The sequence below is a fragment of the Zonotrichia leucophrys genome, chromosome 28 (assembly GCF_028769735.1).
Source record: "Zonotrichia leucophrys gambelii isolate GWCS_2022_RI chromosome 28, RI_Zleu_2.0, whole genome shotgun sequence".
In the NCBI taxonomy this organism is placed as follows: Eukaryota; Metazoa; Chordata; class Aves; order Passeriformes; family Passerellidae; genus Zonotrichia; species Zonotrichia leucophrys.
The window spans coordinates 1093534-1111446 of record NC_088197.1 but is presented as its reverse complement, the minus strand read 5'-3'; the positions used below and the strand labels follow the sequence as shown (position 1 = coordinate 1111446).

General features: G+C 54.7%; 2 protein-coding genes across 9 annotated transcripts in view; both read left to right on the top strand.

Moving 5' to 3' along the window:
• The window catches only part of TCF3 (transcription factor 3), an 84291-nt gene extending 74280 nt beyond the window's left edge, over positions 1-10011 (top strand). For 4 of the 8 annotated variants that reach the window (XM_064734610.1, XM_064734614.1, XM_064734617.1 and 1 more), the window contains exons 18-20: positions 1666-1892; positions 2565-2709; positions 3596-10011. In XM_064734610.1, coding sequence (XP_064590680.1) covers positions 1666-1892; positions 2565-2707 — 370 coding nt within the window. In that variant the 3' untranslated portion in view covers positions 2708-2709; positions 3596-10011. The remainder of the gene's footprint in view (positions 1-1665; positions 1893-2564; positions 2710-3595) is intronic. The other 4 variants (XM_064734613.1, XM_064734615.1, XM_064734612.1 and 1 more) reach the window with 2 other exon arrangements.
• Positions 10012-12655: 2644 nt separating this feature from the next.
• On the top strand, positions 12656-16324 carry LOC135458964 (cytochrome b-c1 complex subunit 10). The gene is made up of 3 exons (XM_064734488.1): positions 12656-12801; positions 13937-14071; positions 16078-16324. The coding sequence occupies exons 1-2, from the start codon at positions 12746-12748 to the stop codon at positions 14055-14057; spliced, it is 177 nt and encodes a 58-aa protein (XP_064590558.1). The 5' UTR covers positions 12656-12745; the 3' UTR covers positions 14058-14071; positions 16078-16324.
• Positions 16325-17913: the final 1589 nt, after the last annotated feature.

The window sequence follows — 17913 nt, the reverse complement described above, 5'->3', positions numbered from 1 at the left end:
CTGCTCACGGATCCCAGGCAGGCCGAGGGTGGGGCAGGGCTTAGGCAGAGTTGGCACCGTGTTCACTTTGGTCTCCCACGCTTGTCCCTTTTTAAACCCTTCCTGTGGGCAGCCAGAGGTGGCTGAGCCCTGCAGGCTCCCTCAGCAGATAGTGCAGGCAGGCAGTGTCCCCTCCTTGGCTTTGTGCTGCTTTCCAGGAGAGGATCCCACCCTCACAGCCCCTCTGGCAGTGCTGCCATCGGGTCACTGTGTGCCAGGGGGGCTGCCAGGATCCTCCCACTGCCACAGCAGCTGCAGGAAGGGAAAGGAGGAGACTGAGGAGTTTTGGACTGGTTGGTGTCTGCAGGGGCACAAGGCAGCTGAAGCATCCCATCCTCACACAGTGCAAGCTGTCAGTGCTACGTGCTGGTGTTGGGGACACAGCTCTGTCCTGCCCATGTGTGACATCCAAGCCTTGTCCCTGCTGGGGGAGACACCAGCCAGGACTGGCCACCAGCAAGGAGCTGCAGCCCCCAGCCTGTGCTGGAGGGAGGATCTGGGTCCTGTGTGGGGGCACAGGATGGCCCTGTCCCCCTGCCTGTGCTGTGTGTGTGGAGAGGAGGTGGCAGTGCCAGCTGGGGCAGCCAGGAGGGGACACAGGCAGGGACAGGGCAGTGAGGACAGGGTGCAGCAGGGCCAGTGGGCAGCCCTCAGTCCCACTCAGGCAGTGCTTGCCAGGGAGCCCCTGCTCCCCTTCACATGGCCCTGCACTGTCCGTGGGCTCTGCAGGAGGGCTCTGACTCTGCAGCCCCTCTTTGCTAAGGGCTGATCCCCACGTGGCTCCCCAGGAGCCCACAGGCTGTCCCAGTGTCAGGTCTCACCCAAGGACCCTCCTCAGATAGGTGTCTTCCTGCAAGAAGTTTTGCTCTGGGGGAGAAGGTCGTCTGTATTTAAATTGGGGCTTTCGAGGGGGTGGGCAAGGCCATGGTTCAAGATGCTGCCAGCACAACTTTGCTTCCCCCACCCCTGCCTGTGTCAGGCATCCCTGGGGTGCTGTCAGCACTGGGGGCTCTCACAGAGCTTCTGACTGTGCCTGGAAAAAAAAAAAAAATCACCTCTTCTGGCTGTGTGGAAAGATCTGGATTCAGTGTCTGCCTCCGAGTGTGATCCTCAGAGCAGCTCCTGAGGGTGCCAGGCCAGGCTGCTCCTGCTGCTGCAGCACCACTGCTCCAAACACCAGCACTGGAAGCTGCACATGGAATCTGGGAAGGAAATCTTACAGAGAAGGATTTGCTTCCTGCCAAATCTTTCCATGGGGGACAAACTTGATGTTTTTGGCAGAGTGCCTCCCCCAGTCTTTGAGTTTTCAGTTGAAAACAAACAGGAAGGCAAAATTTTGCAGAGGATGGAAGGTGTTGGTGGGTGATGCTGCATCAGTGCCCACCCTTGCCCCCAGTGGCCCCTCCAGCCCCCCTGGGCACCTGGCCCTGTGCTGGCAGCACCTTCCCCTGGCCTTGCAGAGGTGACACAGCCTGGGCTGCTCTGGAAGCACCCAGAGGAATTGGCTTTGCAAAGTGAGGCCGTTTGGGCGCTTTCCAGTGGACACCCGGAGCACTCCCAGCACGGCAACATAGAGAGCCCCCCTGGTGGCACCCCCTGACTAACCCTGTGGTGCTGTGAACCCAGCAGTACAGACGAGGCCTTGTCACTGGAGGACAAAGATCTGAGGGACCGGGAGAGGCGCATGGCCAATAACGCCAGGGAGAGGGTGCGAGTGCGGGACATTAACGAGGCCTTTAAAGAGCTGGGACGAATGTGCCAGATGCACTTAAAAACGGACAAAGCACAGACCAAACTGATCATCCTGCAGCAGGCCGTGCAGGTCATTCTGGGCCTGGAGCAGCAAGTACGAGGTATGGTACCGCTGCAGGTGCATTTCGGGGCCTGTCTCTCCCCCTGTCTCTGCATGCTCCTGCTTCTCTGTCCTCACTCTGCTTTCTGGCTGAGCTGTGTGTTTGCAGCACCTCTGGCTGCTGAGCTCTCCCCAGCCCCAGCCCGGGGTGGATTTGAGGCTGCTCTCTCTCTCTCTGCTCATGCTTAATATGATTTTGCACCTGGATCCCATTAAGCAGCTTTGGAAAATTCAGTCCTCAGCTCTGAGTGCTGGCTGAGGCACTTGGGGGTTCCTGTAACAAGCACATGGAGATGCCCTGGCACAGGGTGCCCAGAGCAGCTGGGGCTGCCCCTGGATCCCTGCCCCTGTCCCTGGCAGGTTGGGCAGGGCTTGGAGCAGCCTGGGACAGTGAGATGTGTCCCTGCCCATGGCAGGGGGTTGGAACAAGATGGACTTTAATATTCCTTCCAACCCAAAGCATTCCATGATTCCATCTGGGCCTGGGGTTCTGCTTGAGCAGGGGCCTGGCAGGATCCTGCAGGGACTGGGGCAGCAGCAAGCACTGCAGGAGCTCCTCTCCTCACACAGGCCTGCCTGGCATGGTCCCCTCTGTCCCTCTGGGGTGCTGCTGCCAGGGTGATGCTGGTGCCCAGACTGAGGTTGCTCCCCTCCCTTGCTGTTTTGGGCACAGAGCGCAATCTGAACCCAAAAGCCGCCTGCTTGAAGCGCCGGGAAGAGGAGAAAGTGTCCGGAGTGGTAGGAGACCCCCAGATGACACTGTCAGCTTCCCATCCTGGTCTAGGAGACGGTCACAACCCTGTTGGACACATGTAAAGGTACTGGTCCCCACCTTTGATCCCCCATCCCAGCGTGGCTCCAGCCCTGTGCCTGTGCCCTGCTCTGGTTGGTCAGCCCCACTCCCTCAGCAGCAGCCACAGCCCTGCTTCATTTCCCTGAAATCAATGACCTGCATGTGTGCCAGGCCTGGCACAGGGTGCCCAGAACAGCTGTGGCTACCCCATCCCTGAAGTGTCCAAGGCCAGGCTGGAGGGGCTTGGAGCAACCTGAGATGGTGAGAGTTGTCCCTGCCCATGGAATAAGATGAACTTTAAGGTCCCTTCCAGCCCAGCCCATCCATGATTTTCTCTCTCTGTGTGTGACGTGCCCCATGGACACCCAGAGCCTCTGGCCCACAGAAGAGTGCAGCCCCATAGCTGGGATGGGGGTTTGGAGCTCTCTGGTGGGCTCAGCTCTGCTCTGCACCTCCCAGTCCTGCCCCACTTGGCTACTGGAAACCAACAATTCCTTTTCCTTGTGGCTCTATAAGAGGGAATGGGCAGGTCCCAGAAATGCCAAGAGAGTCACAGAGGGTGCAAATCCCCTGGTGAGGCTGTGGCAGGCACAGGCTCCCATGGGCTGTTCCCACTTTTAAGGGCCCCTGGGAGCATGTGAGCAGTGCAGAGATGGTGGGTGGGGGATTGAGCAGATCCAGGAGTGGTGGGTCAGGAGCTGATCCCGTGCAGTGCATGGAGAGCACACAGTCCCTTGGTGTCCTGCCCCAGTGGGTGCCTGAGGATGCCCTGACCAAAACAAAGGCACAGCTCAGCTGCAGCCCTGCAGGGACTGACAGCCTTGGGGCCCCCTGTGCAAGCAGCACAGCTGTATTCTCATTTAGCTTCTATCACTTCAAATTTTTCTTTTTTTATTTTATTTTATTTGTAGATCATTTTGTTCCTCTGAATACGGAGGTGTGTAGGAAGAAAACCCTCGGTGTGACCTGCAGCCCTGTTGACCCATGAACTGTAGTACTGCTCATACTGACACACGCAGCCGGATCCTGGCGTGACGTAAGGAGTGGAAAAAACACTTTGTCAGAAACAAAACGGAAACAAAAAATTGCCTTAAGTATAAAGTGCAGAACAGTCAATACATATCACTCAGTTAGGAGGGGGTGGCGTGTTCTCTTGGCTTGTTCACAAGCAGCCAGCAGCAAAATTGTGCCTAAGCTTGATATTTCTTTTTTAAAAAAAAAGAACATTAGTTATGAGATTTTTTATGTAGAACAAATAGCAATGCCTTTTGGTTTTTTTAGCTTCTTTTGCATATGTTTTGTAAGCAACGAAAAAAATTTTTTTTTTGTATAAAAACATGTCTTGTACCCTCCGCTTTTCTGCTGCTGTTTCTATAGTTAACGTTGCATCTTTAGGATCAACCAGAATATTAAAATTGTATTAAGAGAGACTGGATATAAAGAGAGGAATTCTCAGATTCGGCTCGGAAAGCCACTAAAAGCGAATGTAGCCACAGTGAGGGAATGTTCTTCCTTGCCTGGCTTGTACCTTCCATGACAACAAACAAACTGTTGTGCTGAATTCACCATCTCTTTTCTTCGGCCACTTCTGATTTGGGAAAAGGAAGTTCAACAGCACGAGTGGCAGCAGTGCTCCCTCCCCGGGCAGTGACTGAGGGCCGGGGTCGCTTTGTTCCTGGGATGCCCCCGGGGCAGACAGAGGATGTGACCGCGGCTGTTCCAGTGTCACCGTCACCGTGGGGAGGAGAACCAAGGGACTGAGGCACTGCCAGGTGAGCAGAGCAGCGACGGATGCACAGGGAGGCGCCTGTTCCACGGGCCAGAGCTGCCAGAGGCACTTCCAGGAGCAGCACTGAACAAAGACCGAGTGAACAAAGCTGCAGCGCTGGGAAGAGGCAGAGGCAGCCAGAGCAGCAGTGGGACACAGGGCCAGCAGCAGCAGCAGCAGCAGAGGGTGCTGCAGGCAGGGAAGGAGCAGAGACCCGGCCTGAGCAGCTGCAGGATCCCTTCTGGCACTGGAGCCATCAGAAATGCAAAGTGCTGGCTCGGGAGGAGGGGTGGCCTCACACCCCGCTGTCACCTGCTGTCACATCTCCCCGGCATCCCTGGAGGCAGCCTGAGCTCAGCCCTGCCACGGGCTGGGAGTGGCCACCTCACCTGCACTCGAGAAGGAGGGACAGCAGGAGCTCCTGTCCCTGTGCTCCAGCAGCCAGGCTGGGCCAGCTGTCCCTTCACTCCAAGGGATTCCCAGTCACTCCAGACCACTCTGGTGTCCCCAGCAGGAGGAGGATCCCTGGCAGCCCCTCTGGGTGCCCTGGAGGTGTGGAGCAAACAAAGAGGTGCTGGAAAAACATCCACCAGGAATTTACTCTTGTTTCTTCCCTCTCCTTCCCCTTGTGAAACGTTTTGTGCCTGGTTCTTCCCAGCTCTGCAGGGCCCAGTCAGGCAGACATGGCTGCTGTTCTGGGGGATGTGGGGAGCTCCCCTCTCCCCTGCAGGCTCCATCTCTCCCTGTGCTGCTCCAGCCTGGGCTCCTGGGGAAGCTGTGTTGCTTTGGCACGGGGAAAGGAGGGACTGGCACACAGGATTAGCTCCTGTGGCACTTCCCAGGAACCCCAGGCTCTTGGCACAATCTGGTGCTCCTCCAGGTGCTTTGTGCTCTGGCAGGCCCTGCTGGAGGTGCTCAGGGCAGTGCAGGGCTGTGGCCTCAGCCCTGTGGCAGCTCCAACTGTGCCACTCCAAGTGCCAGGGCAGGATGGGGCTGTCCCTCTGCCCCTGGCCCTGCCCCACCATCCAGCCATCCCTCTGAAGCTTTTGGGTGCTCCCACCATTCCTGTGCATGGTGAGACCTCAGCAGCCCCAGCTCTGTCCCTGGGAAGGGCAGGAAGCTCAGTGGTTCCATAACCCAGGTGCTTCTAGGCTGATTTCAGCCTAATCAGCTCCACAGGTTACAGCACCTCCCTCCTGGGGCTCTTCTGGGTGCTGCAGCAGTGGGCAGGGACATGGATGAGGTTTTCCTCCCTGTGTGACAGCCCTGACTCCCATTCATGCTCTGGAGTGCAAACTGGAGGGCTCAGCAGCTGCTTTGTTTCATCCATGAATTCCTGCTCCACTGGTGAGAGTGCTGGGGCTGCAGAGTACCCACAGCTCAGGGGTCTTGGCTGGCTCAGTGCCCCTGTCCCACGGCCAGGACAGATGGAGCAGTGTCCCAGCCCTGGAAAGCTTGAAACCCTACAAAAAATTTTAAAATGGTTCACAAAGCCTTTGATTTTGCCCCAAGAATTGGAGGTGGCAGTAATGGACGACTGGACTTAAAGGGACTAGTCAAGAAAAATCCATCAGTTCAACAAAATTGGAAACCTGAGAAGATTTATGAGTTGTTCACAAATTTGCTGAACTTCTTTATCCCCTCCGAGGCCTGCAGGCCAAGGAGGAATCCTGAGGAGCCAGAGCCTTTCTCACTATCCCTGAATCCGCAGGCATTGCAACAAAAATGGGGCTTTTCAGCTGCATTTAATGGTTTAAAATGTTCCTTTGACAGCAAATCCAGCCAACATCCTTCCATGACAAGGCTTGGGTGAAGATCCTTGAGCACAAGCCCTCAGAGCCAGGGCTTGGAGAGATCATCTCAAAAGCACAATGTAGGGGGTGGCAGTGCTGCCTCAATGGCACAGGGTGGCAGCTGTGTGTGCCAGCCCAGTGTGGCCTCAGTGGCATCTCTGCTTTCAGGTGCTCAGAGAACAATTGGGAAGAGCAGCAAGGAAAAGTTCTTTTGTCTTGCCAGTGTGAACATGGTGTCTGTAACCTGCCAGGGAAAGTGGCTTTTCTAAAAACAACCACTGCCAGGTGCTGTACCCAGAATCCCACCAGCCCAGCCCTGAAATGTCACCCTGTAGCAATGAAACTCTTGTCTTTAGATGTTGTGGTCAGTGAGGGCCAGGTCTGCACCCTCCCCAGCCCACAGCTCTGCTCCATTCCACTTGGGGTCTTAGAGATGCCCAGACCTGCTCCTGTGCCTGTCTGTGTGTCCCCACAGCGGTGGTGCTGCCAGGAGAGGTGTCCCAGGGGGTGACATGCTCTATGGTGCCATTCATTCCATTTCCTCCTTCCTCTCTCGGCCTTTGCTTGCATGGCTGATCCTGGGGCCACGTGCCCTCCTCTTTTGGGGCCACTGAGCCCCCCCAAGCTTCCTTCATCACATGGGGGGCTGCCTTCCCTTGTGTGCAGCTTCTGGTTCCTCTTTGCCCAGGCTGCCTCAGGGAAGCAGCAGAACTGGGGCACTGCCATGGGACATTTCCTGTGTCCCCAGCCCAGGGGCCTCCATTGCCCCGCTCAGCCAGCCCCTGCCTCCCTGCACACGAGCTGTGCATGCCACAGCACTGGGGAGCGTCTGAAATCCAGTCTGTGAACAGCAAAATTGCAGATTGTTTTTTTCTCCCTTTTCACATGCTTTTTCCCCAGAGCAAAGCAGCTGCAGCTTCCCATGGGTTGGTGCTCAGGCAGTGGTGGCTGCTCACAGCCCAGGGAGCAGAATTCCAGCTGTGTGGCACTCACCCCTGCCCTGACCCCTCAGATCCCCTCACAGCCCCAGGGGGCTCTCTGCTCCCCTGCTTCCACAGCTACCCCAGAGCTGGGCTGCAGGAAGGATGGACTCAAGCTGTAATTCCAGAGTCAGGGCAGAAACTGCTCCCCAAGGTCCTTTGTATGTCACCAGTGTCCCCACTGAAGCCAGCAGAGCTTTGGGCCCTTGCTGGGTGGTTCCAGTTGTGGGGGCTCAAAAAACAGGAGGCTTTGGAAACCCCCAATCCCCTGCACCCCTCGAGCTTTGCTGCCAACTTTGTGGCCAGTGGAACCTGAGTTCTTCTTGCAGGCCCTGCTGTGCTGTGGTGGGGAGCCTGGCCCAGCTCCAGGTCCACCCCTGGGCTCTGGGAGGTGAAGCAAAGCTGGGCCAGAAGAGCCTCCAGCCCCCACGTGCAGTGCTGGCTAACCCAGAGCAAGCCCTGCCCACTGGACTCCCCCATTCCTGCCCAACACCAGCAATAGCAAGGCCTGATTTCTGTACCCTGAGCTTGCACAAGGTCTTTGCCCTGTTAAAAATCCTATGCAAATCTTATCCCTCTCTCCTCTCCTGGGGCTCTGCAGATCCCAGCCCAGCCCATTCTCTTTGCTCTGGTCCGTGATTCCTGCTCCCTGCTGCCCTCAGGGTCCAGCTTCATTCCTGGCAGCTCCAAAATTTTGACACCTGTGCTCTGGAGCTGGGAGGGGGCAGATGAGACTGTGGGAGCACCCAGCTCATACTGAGCACTGAGCTGGAGAGGACAGGGCCTGGTCCTGGGGCTCCTCCACACACCCTTCATCCTCCTGTGCCTTCTGCTCCATGCTGGTGGGGCTCTGCCAGCGTCCCTCATCCCCAGCCTCCTGACAGGAGAAGCTCTGTTCCACCTTGCTGCTGCCCAGACTGCCCTGTCCCAACCCCTGAGCCTCAGCCTGGGCTGGGGCTGCTCTTCCTTCAGCCTGCAGGGGCATTTCCCTTCCTCCCATGCCCCCCAATCTCTCCAGCCAGCATCTCTGAGCTGTTTCCCTTTGCAAAGGAGCAGCCCATGCCAGCACTGAGGTGGGTGCTGCCAGTGTCCCACAGCACAACTGCCTCTCCCTGCCCTTGGGGTGCTCTGTACTTTGATTTCCAGGACAATTCAGCCCTTTTGGGGAGCCAGCACTGCTGTGCCTTGGCCTGCAGGACTCCCAGGGGGAGGGGGGCTCTGTTTAAGAGGGTGGTGCAGGCTCCTCGTGACCTTCTGCCAAACCTTTTGTGTCCACCTGCAGCCCATCTCCGGGCCAAGGACACTCCTGTCGTGGTGTCCACATTGGTGTCTGTGTTCCCCTGGCTTTGTACCCCTCCTGCTGCTCAGGGCTCCCCATTCCCACCCTGGCCCTGCCAAGCCCATGCTGTGCTGGAGGGCGAGGCTGTAACACTCACCTGAGACATCTGAGCTCAGCAGGGCTGCAGCACCAGTCCCGGAGAACAAAGGGGTTTCTGCTTCCAAAGGGGTGTCCTGGTACTGAGGCCTTTGGCCAGAAGCACCCCTGGGCTGTGCCCTGCACCCCTGGGTGGTGCCCTGCATCCCTGGGCTGTGCTCTCCATGCCTGGGCTGTGCTCTCCATCCCTGGGCTGTGCCCTGCATCCCTGGGCTGTGCTCTCCATCCCTGGGCTGTGCTCTGCACCCCTGGGCTGTGCTCTGCACCCCTGGGCTGTGCCCTGCACCCCTGGGCTGTGCCTGCACCCCTGGGTGGTGCCCTGCACCCCTGGGCTGTGCCCTGCACCCCTGGGTGGTGCCCTGCATCCCTGGGCTGTGCTCTCCATCCCTGGGCTGTGCTCTGCACCCCTGGGTTGTGCCCTGCACCCCTGGGTGGTGCCCTGCACTCCTGGGTGGTGCCCTGCACCCCTGGGCTGTGCTCTCCATCCCTGGGTTGTGCCCTGCACCCCTGGGCTGTGCCTGCACCCCTGGGTTGTACCCAGGGAGCCGTGGAGCCCCTGGAGGCAGCGAGCTGGGGACACCACAGTCCCCCTTGCCAGGGCCACGTCTTCCCAAGCCACCAGAACCAGCAGCTTTGAGCAAACCTTGTACCACGGAGCCACTGGGCAGGAAGGAGCTGTGGGAGCCCCGCAGCCGCCACTGCTCTGTGCCAGCAGAGGGGACAGAGGCAGGACAGGGAGGGTCCCAGCTGGGAATGACCTGTTGGCTGCAGAGGGCTCCAGCTCTCCGGGGAAACAAAGCATTCCTGGGATGTTCTTTATATTTTTGTAGGAATGGGGGGTGGGAGAGCAGATGGGAGATGCCTGCGGAAGTTGTTTATTTTTAACCCTGTAGAAAGTTATGGGTTGTTTTTGGTTTTTTGGCCTTTAAAATAAAAAATGGTCCTTGCTTTTGATGTTTATGCTGCCTACCTGTAAATCCAGATGTACTTAAGTGGCTGAAATCCTTGTTCTTAAATCAGATACACATTATAGTTTTGAACTATATATATAGTAAATATATATATATATATGCCTAACCCAGCAAAAAAAAAAATAAAAAAAATAAAGTATTTGGGGGTGGGAAATGCGTTGCTCTTTGAAATGAATCACAATTGGGGGATGAAATTGTGTTTCTGAGTGCCTCAAGATATGAATTGTTTTCATTTTTTTAAATAATTTTATACAAGTGTCAAAACAGCTGGCTGGATTATTTGGAATTTTTAAATAATCCTAACTTTTTTAAAGTAGATTTTGAGAACTGTCCTGTATATAACAGTAATGTAGCAATAAATGTGACATTTTATAACAATATTTCTTTTTTTATCCCCATGTGTGTCCTTCAGATGTTGTGGATCCCTAGGAATGAGAAGTTGGAATAAAGGCTTTGCCTTGTACTAAAAACAAAAAACAAAAGAAAACACCAGACAGGTTTTCAGACACTTGCTCTGGGTGTGGATCCTGCCCCCTGCATCGCTGTTGTTTCCTTGCTTCTGCCCCTGGGGAGCACCCACAAAAAATCCACTTAAATCCAGTTAAACACCCCCAGACCATCCAGGAGCCCAGCACTGACTGGTGATGGGAGAAATTCATCAAATCAGAGTTAAGAGTGAAAAGACCTTTCAGATCATCAAGTCCAACAGTCAGTTCAGCACTAACCCATGCCCCAAGCACCCCATCATTGTTTGAACACTTCTGCCCAGGGCAGCCTGTGCCAGTACCTGGCACCCTCTTTGGGAAGAAATTATTCCAAATATCCAACCTGAACCTTCCCTGCACACCCTGGGGCCATTTCCTCTTGTCCTGTCCCTTGCTCCCTGGGAGCAGAGCCTGACCCCACCTGGCTCCATTCTCCTGCCCTGCAGGCTCCAAGGTCCCCCAGGACCGTCACACAATTACAGATTGATTTGGGCTGAAAGGACCACAAAGCCCATCTCATTCCACTGCCTGCCACAAGTGGGGACGCCTTCCAGCAGACCACAAGCTCCATCCAGCCTGGCCTTGGACACTTCCAGAGCTGAGGCCTCTGCCTGGGAGCACCTTTCTTCCCCAGGTTTGCTGCCTGTGCCCTCACTGTGCTGCTCCAGAGCAGAACAGTCCAGGCTGACAGAAGTGGCTCTGGCAGTGCCTGGATAAATCTCCCTTGGGTGCCTTCTCTCAGCAGTGAGGCAGCTCTGCCCTTCCCGAGCTGCTCTGGGTGCATGCAATGACATTCCTTCCTTAGGTTGCATCATAAAACCACAGAATCATTAAAATTGGAAAAGACTTTATCGATCACCCAGTCCAACCATTAACCCAGCAGCACTGCCATATCCACCACTAAAAATGTCCTCAAGAGCCACATTCATGCATTTTTTTAATGCTTATAGGGATGGTGACTCCACCACTGCCCTGGGCAGCCTGTGCCAGCCGTTTACAGCTCAGATCCAGGCCAGGGAGAAGTGTGTGCTTGGGAGCAGCCTGGAACATGGATGCTCAACAAATGCACAAGGTGGAGCATAAAACAGGCGAGTGCTCAGAGCAGGCTTTGGGCTGGGAGAGCCGGTGAGAACAGGAGCAAGGAGCAGCACAGAGCAGCTGCTGAGAGCATGCGGCTTCACAAGAGCAGAGCAGCAGCCACCAAGTGAGCTCCTGCCAGCACTCCCTCCCTGGAGATGAGCTGGGATGAGGCTACCAGAACCTGTGACAAATGTCATGTCATGTTTGCACCGCCACACAATCTCAGAATCAGGGAATGGTTTGGGTTCTAAGGGATCTTAAAGCTCATCCCATGGGCAGGGAACCCTTCCACCATCCCAGGCTGCTCCAGGCCTGGTCCAGCCTGGCCTTGGACACTTCCAGAGATCCAGGGGCACCCACAGCTGCTCTGGGGTGTCTGTTCCAGAGTTCCTCCTGCATGTTCACAAGAGGCTGAGCAGGCTCTGAGCAGAGCCTGGGGAACATTATGGAATTGATGGTGATTTTATGATGCTCTCCTGAAAAACCTGGCTGGAAACTCCCTCTCCTGTTGGGGGAGACTGAGCAGCCTTGACAGGAGGGTTTGCGGGGGCACTGACAGGCTCTGGGGATACCACTCTGGGAAGGGAGCAGTGTGGGGACACTGCCACCCCTCAGGGCCCATGTCCCCTCTCCAGCCTGCGGACATCCTGTCCCCTCAGGGCCCGTGTTCCCTCTCTCCTCTCTGGTGTGAAGACAGGCCTCCCCTTCTGCAGTGCAGGGGCAGCCAGTTCCCCTAGGGCAGCTGCTGTCATCCCTCCGCTGTGGGGACAGCCTGTCCATCCATCCCACCTGTCCATCTGTCCATCCATCCCACCTGTCCACCTGCCCGTCCCCTCGGTCCGTGTCCCCTCAGGACTCACATCCCCCTCCAGCACAGAGACAAGCCCGTCCTCTCAGGGCTTGTGTCCCATCAAGCCTTGTGCCCCATCTGGGCTGGCGTCCCCTGGGCTGGTGTTTCCTTAGTGCCCGTGTCCCCTCAGGGTAGCCCATGTCCCCTCAGTATGGCTCATGTCCCCTCAGAGTGGCCCGTGTCCCCTCAGGGTGGCCTGTGTCCCTTCAGGGCCCGTGTCTCCTTCAGGGCGGCCCATGCCCCCTCAGAGGGGGCTGTGTCCTCTCAGGGTAACCCGTGTCCCCTCATGGTGGCCCGTGTCCCCTCAGGATGGCCTGTGTCCCTTCAGGGTGCCTCGTGTCCGTCAGGATAGCTCGTGTCCCATCTGGGCTGGTGTCCCCTCTCCAGCCTGGCGACTATCGGTCCCTTCGGCTGGTGATTCCTTCGTGCCGGTGTCCCCTCAGAATGGCCCGTGCCACCTCAGGGCAGCTCGTGTCCCCTCAGGATGGCTCATGTCCCCTCAAGGCGGCCCATGTCCCCTCAGAGCCCGCGTCCCCTCAGTACGGCCGGTGTCCCCTCATAGCCGCCCCCATCCCGTCACGTTCGCGCACAGCCCCGCGCGGGGCCGGTTCGGCCGCAGCCCCGCCCCGCTGCAGCCCCGCGCGTGCTCGGAGCGGCCCGGCCGCCGCCGCTCGGGGTCACTTTGAGTGAGGCGGCGCCATGGCCATGTTGAACCAGCTGCTGGGGCCGCGCTACGCGGAACTGCTGCGGACCTGGTGAGGAGCTGCTGGGCTGCCCATGCCGCGCTGGGGCTGCCGGGGCTGCCCGCTTCCACCCGGGGCTCTCTCTCCGCTCCGAGCCGGGCTCTGCTCGCCCCCACCGGGTCTGTCCGCTCGGCCCGGGGCTCCGCGCTCCCCTCACCGCGTCCTCGAGGCACGGCCGCGCTCGCAACGCGCTCTGTGGGAGCCTGAGGGAGCCTGAAGGGCATCCCGGCCCCTGCCCGAGGCCTCCCCGTTCCCTGAAGGTCGCTGGGGATGGTGCTGGGGTGCGGAGCAGTGCTCGGGCCGGGCTGAGGGCCCGAGGAGCCGGGGAAAGGCTTGCGGCCCACCCGCGCTGGCTGTTCCACGTTCGGTAATACAGCAGTGCCGTGGGTGCCCTTTGCAGGGCTGTGGGAGGCAAAAGGACGGGGCAGAACCGACGGGATGTGGCGGCAGCCATGTATGGTAGTGTGTCTTCTCTTCGCTGTGCAGTAGTCTTTTTAAGTGAAAGACTATGAACTTCTTCCTGTCAAATATCTTGGCTGCCCTGAGGACTAATGCTATTCCGTGTCTTTGAGGTTGTTTCAGTATTTCTGTGTCCAGCTTGGTCACCACAAGATCAGAAGGATCCAGAGCTGTTGGAGAGTGCCCAGAGGAGGGATACGGAGCTGGGGAAGGGCTGAGGAGCAGCTGAGGGCACTTGGCTGGTTCAGCTGCAGCCCAGGAGACTGAGGGGAGGCTCCTCGGGGGCTGCAGCTCCTCCCCAGGGCAGGCACAGGGGCAGGGGCTGAGCTCTGCTCTGGCACAGGGACAGGAGCCCAGCAAGGGCTGCAGCTGTGCCAGGCCTTGGCATGGAGCTCAGGGCAAGGTTCTGCCCCCCGAGGCTGCTGGGCACTGCCCAGGCTGCCCAGGGAATGGTGCCAAGGCTGCCAGAGCTGCAGGAGCTCCCGGGGATGCTCAGGGTGGGGGTGTTGGGGTGGTTGGGCAGGGTTGGGGTCAGTGATCCCTATGGATGCCTTCCCACTCAGGATATTCTGGAATTCTAAGCTCTCTTCCTGATTGAAGTGCCTTTTCCAGGTACCTCAGCCATAAGCATCTGCCAGGCCTTTCCCAGTGGTAATTTGTTGTTTCCCTGGGTGTGTCTCTCCTTTAGGACCCCCACCCTGGCGACATGGGGTGGTGTGGCTGGCATTGGGGTGATCTGGGCCACAGACTGGAAGCTGGTCTTGCAGTACGTTCCCTACATTGGCGGCAAGTACAAAACTGAAGACTGAGCTTCCCCCTAATGGTGAGTTTTGTTTGTGCATCTCTTGGCTTAATCAGTAGAATTATAAAGTCACAGAATCCCAGATTGGTTTGGGTTGGAAGGACCTTAAAGCTCACCCTGCTCAGCCCAGGTTGCTCCAAGCCCTGTCCAGGACAGCCTGGCCTGGAACACTTGAACACAATAACCCTGTGTTGGTGTGACAGTGGATATTTCTTCTTTGCCTGGGGCACAATAATTTTTTTCTATTTTTTAAATGGAGCTTCACAGAGCACCAAAGGATGAAATATTCATTAGAATATGTTTTTCAAGTATTTTTTTGCAAGCAGCGTGTTTTCCACAACATAATGCAGTTCTTAAGAGGTTAAATCAAGCTAATTTGGAACTTTTGACTTATCTGTTTACTTCTGTTCCTGAGCAGAAGAGCTACAAGCTCAGGGCTAGTTTTGTGACTAGGCAAATTCAGACTCCTTTCTGCTCCTTGTAACTGGTATTAAAAATAAATTTAATTTTCAAAGCTTGTTATTGTATTCCACAAATTCCTTGGAAGATTTGCTTTCTCCAGGTTTTGGTTCTTTTCCTTCTTTAAATGCATACCCGAAGTGCTGATCTGAATGTTCTGAAAGTTTGACCATTCCTAAAGCTGGAACAGCAATTGTATAATCCTTCTGTAGGGGCTCTAACTGCTTATTCTTTTTAGAAGGCAGGCTTTGATTTTCTTTATTCCTTGCTGCAGATAGAAGGGACTCAGGAAGATTTTTCCATTCATTAAAGGATGCTAATGGAGAAACTCTGAGTCCAGAGGAAACTCTGTCCACCTCAGTGTTTGTTTCTTCTGGTCAGAATAACAGTTACATCTAAATGTTGATTAATGGAAGTGAGCTATTTCTGTCCAGCTACACAGTACTTTGTAGGGAAGTCAGTCAGTCTGGAAAGCACAGACAGTACTTTTTAAGTCCTTTCTCAGCCATAGTTGTTGCAGTTTAAACAATTTACTGTTTGCAAACTTTGTATTGCACAGATCCTTCTGTGACCAAGAGAGGAATGAAGCTTGTCTTGCAAGTCAGCTGAACTGGAGGGATTGTGGGTCACTGTGATGTTTACAGCCAAGTCATAGAACCATAAAATCACCCAATGGTTTGGGTGGGAAGGGTCCTCAAAGTCCCTTCAGTGCCACCCCCGCCATGGGCAGGGACACCTTCCACCATCCCAGACTGCTCCAAGCCCTGTCCAACTTGGATGGACAAAAGTTTTCAAGTGGAAAAGCTCTCAAGTTATGTAGTGGCAATTAAATTACCTTTCCTTCCTTAAACATTATCGGTAGTAGGAGCACAGCTCTATTCCTGAGCCAACAGCCTGTGTTTCCCATTTTGAAGTAAGAACTTTGTGGGAAGAGGAGCAGAGAAAGGGGATGTGTCTGTGGTGAGCTGTGCTCCCTTCCAGAGGGACTCCAGGCCTGCCCACCCACACCTGCATCAGCTCCTGTACCTGAAACTTCTGCCTGGATCCTGGAGGATCCTGAAACCTCTCAGTGGCTGCTGTATAGAAATGTGCCCTTTGTTGATAGAGTGACAAAACTATCTTTTGTCTCCTTAAAAGAGCCTAGAAGTTTCTCTTCAATTAGGTGAAATTACACCTCATAGAACTTGGGAGATTTCACCATAAACTCAAGGATAGCTAATTGAACAAAAGCCAAAAAGTCCTGCCTGAGCAATTAACTAGAAAAAGAAGAGAACAATGAAACTAATGGCTTTTGTGAGGTGTTTTACCAGGAGCAAGGACCTCTTGCACTTAGCTCAGTTTTTCTCTGTAAAGAGTTTTGTTATTTTGCCTTTTATTAAATTTTTCTGTTGCCAACACTACCTCAAAAGCCATCCTGCTGATTTTATGCCTTCTAAGGTAGCTGAGCTATCTTGGGTGTGAAACAGATCTCCAAGAGCTGATGAGACCTGGCTTGAGGAGACCCCTATTTCCCTGCTGTGGCTCTGTGCAGGAAGCTCTGCTTAACCACTGCTCTGTGTTTGTTGTAGGATTCTTTGCTGGAGAGTGTCTGGAGCCATCCGTCCCTGAGACCCTGCTGGGGTGACCCTGAAATCACTACAGATTCTGCAACAAGCTGTGCTCTGTCTGTGTCTGTCTGTCTGTCCCATGAACAGCTGTGAGCAAATCCACCCTCACTGACCACTTCCTCTGAGCACTTTCCCAGCACATCTTGCCCTGATGGGAGCAGTTTATAAACCAGGTGTACAATGTACAAAATAAACCAAGTGAATGATTTTTGGGGGCTTGGGTTTTTTAGGATTTTGTGGGTGTGTGTGTCTTACCTTCTTAGTCCACATTCTTAAGATCAGACTCCTGGTTTGGTTTTGGGTTTTAGAATCATGGAATGATTTGGGTTTGGGTTGGGACACCTGGCACCATCCCTGGTTGTTCCAAGCCTTGTCCAGCCTGGCCTTGGACAATTCCAGGGATCCAGGGGCAGCCACAGCTGCTCTGGGCACTGTGTTGCATCTTCAGCTTCTTGGACTGTGTCTGCCACATGTTTGCCTCTTTTCCTGTGCAGGTTCCTCAGGAATCAACCACTGGCTGCTAGGATGCAGTGATTGATGATTTATTTATATCAATTACAGCTCTTGAGCTGCTCTTAGGGGTGTGTTGGTTTGAGGCTCATCATTCCTGGATTATTGTGGCCTCGTGGATGCAGTTAATTTTTCACAGCTAATATTGCAGAGTTTCATGGTAGCAGGTTCCTCAAATTCAGTTTAAAGAAAGGATTTGGGGTTTTTAACATCAATTCATGGACACCTTAAATGGTCTTTTCTGGCTTAGTCTAGAGGCTTGAGGAAGGCAGGCCCCAAATCCTGGCTGTCTTTGCACCAGGATGAAAACCAGGGGTTCAGAGAGCTGCTCAGTTCTTAATTTGGGGTTTAAGTAGAAAAATAATCTATATTATCAATTAATAGATCTATTATTTGTGGACTTAAATCAGTGGTGAAACAACCCCTTAACACAGCCTTCAGATGAGAGTTCTTAGCTGTTAGAAAACCCCTACCACAACCCTTTAGATGAGAGTTTTAGCTGTTAGAAAAAGGAAGAATGAGGATTATTTTGCTCTGGTCTCAGCCACAGATGACTCAGGGGCAAAAAGTTCATCCCTTTTCACAAAGACCAGAATTTACAAACAAACTTCCTCTGTGTGAGAACAGGGTCACTGTTTTCTCTCTGCTTAGTGCCCAATTTCATCTTACTAGAATGTTTGGCTGTAGTGCAAGGTTTGAATCTCTTTAGGGGAATATCCCAGTTGTGGCTGTGCTGCCCATGTGTCCCTGTCAGGGCTGTGTCACCCTCAGGGATGTTTCTATGGAAAACTGGTGGAGAACCTGCCCAAACAGTGGCACTATGCAGGACACTTGGATTACTTAATTAACAGTAAAACTTCTTAGTGTTGCTTCAGCATCATCATTGTTAATCAATAGGGGGGAAAGAATATAATTTTCACATGCAAAAACTGCCTTTGCTGCTCTGCTGTGTCCACTAAGATGCAATCACAGAATCGTGGAATATCCTGAGTAGGAAGGGACCCTCAGGGATCATCAGGGCAGCCCCTGTTCCTGCCCAGACACCCCAACAGTCCCACCCTGAGCACCCCTGAGAGTGCTGTCCAAACACTCCTGGAGCTCTGGCAGCCTTGGGGCAGCTTCCCTGGGATATGGAATAATGGGGTAATGGTGCTGATTCCTCAGGCTGTCCCATCCCTCCTCCAGCAGTGCTCCTGACTGACCTGCAGGAGATCAGAGCCTCCCCTTCACCTCAGGGTGCTGAGAGTGCAAGTTTGACAGCAGCAGCCTCTGCCTTACATAGGGGTG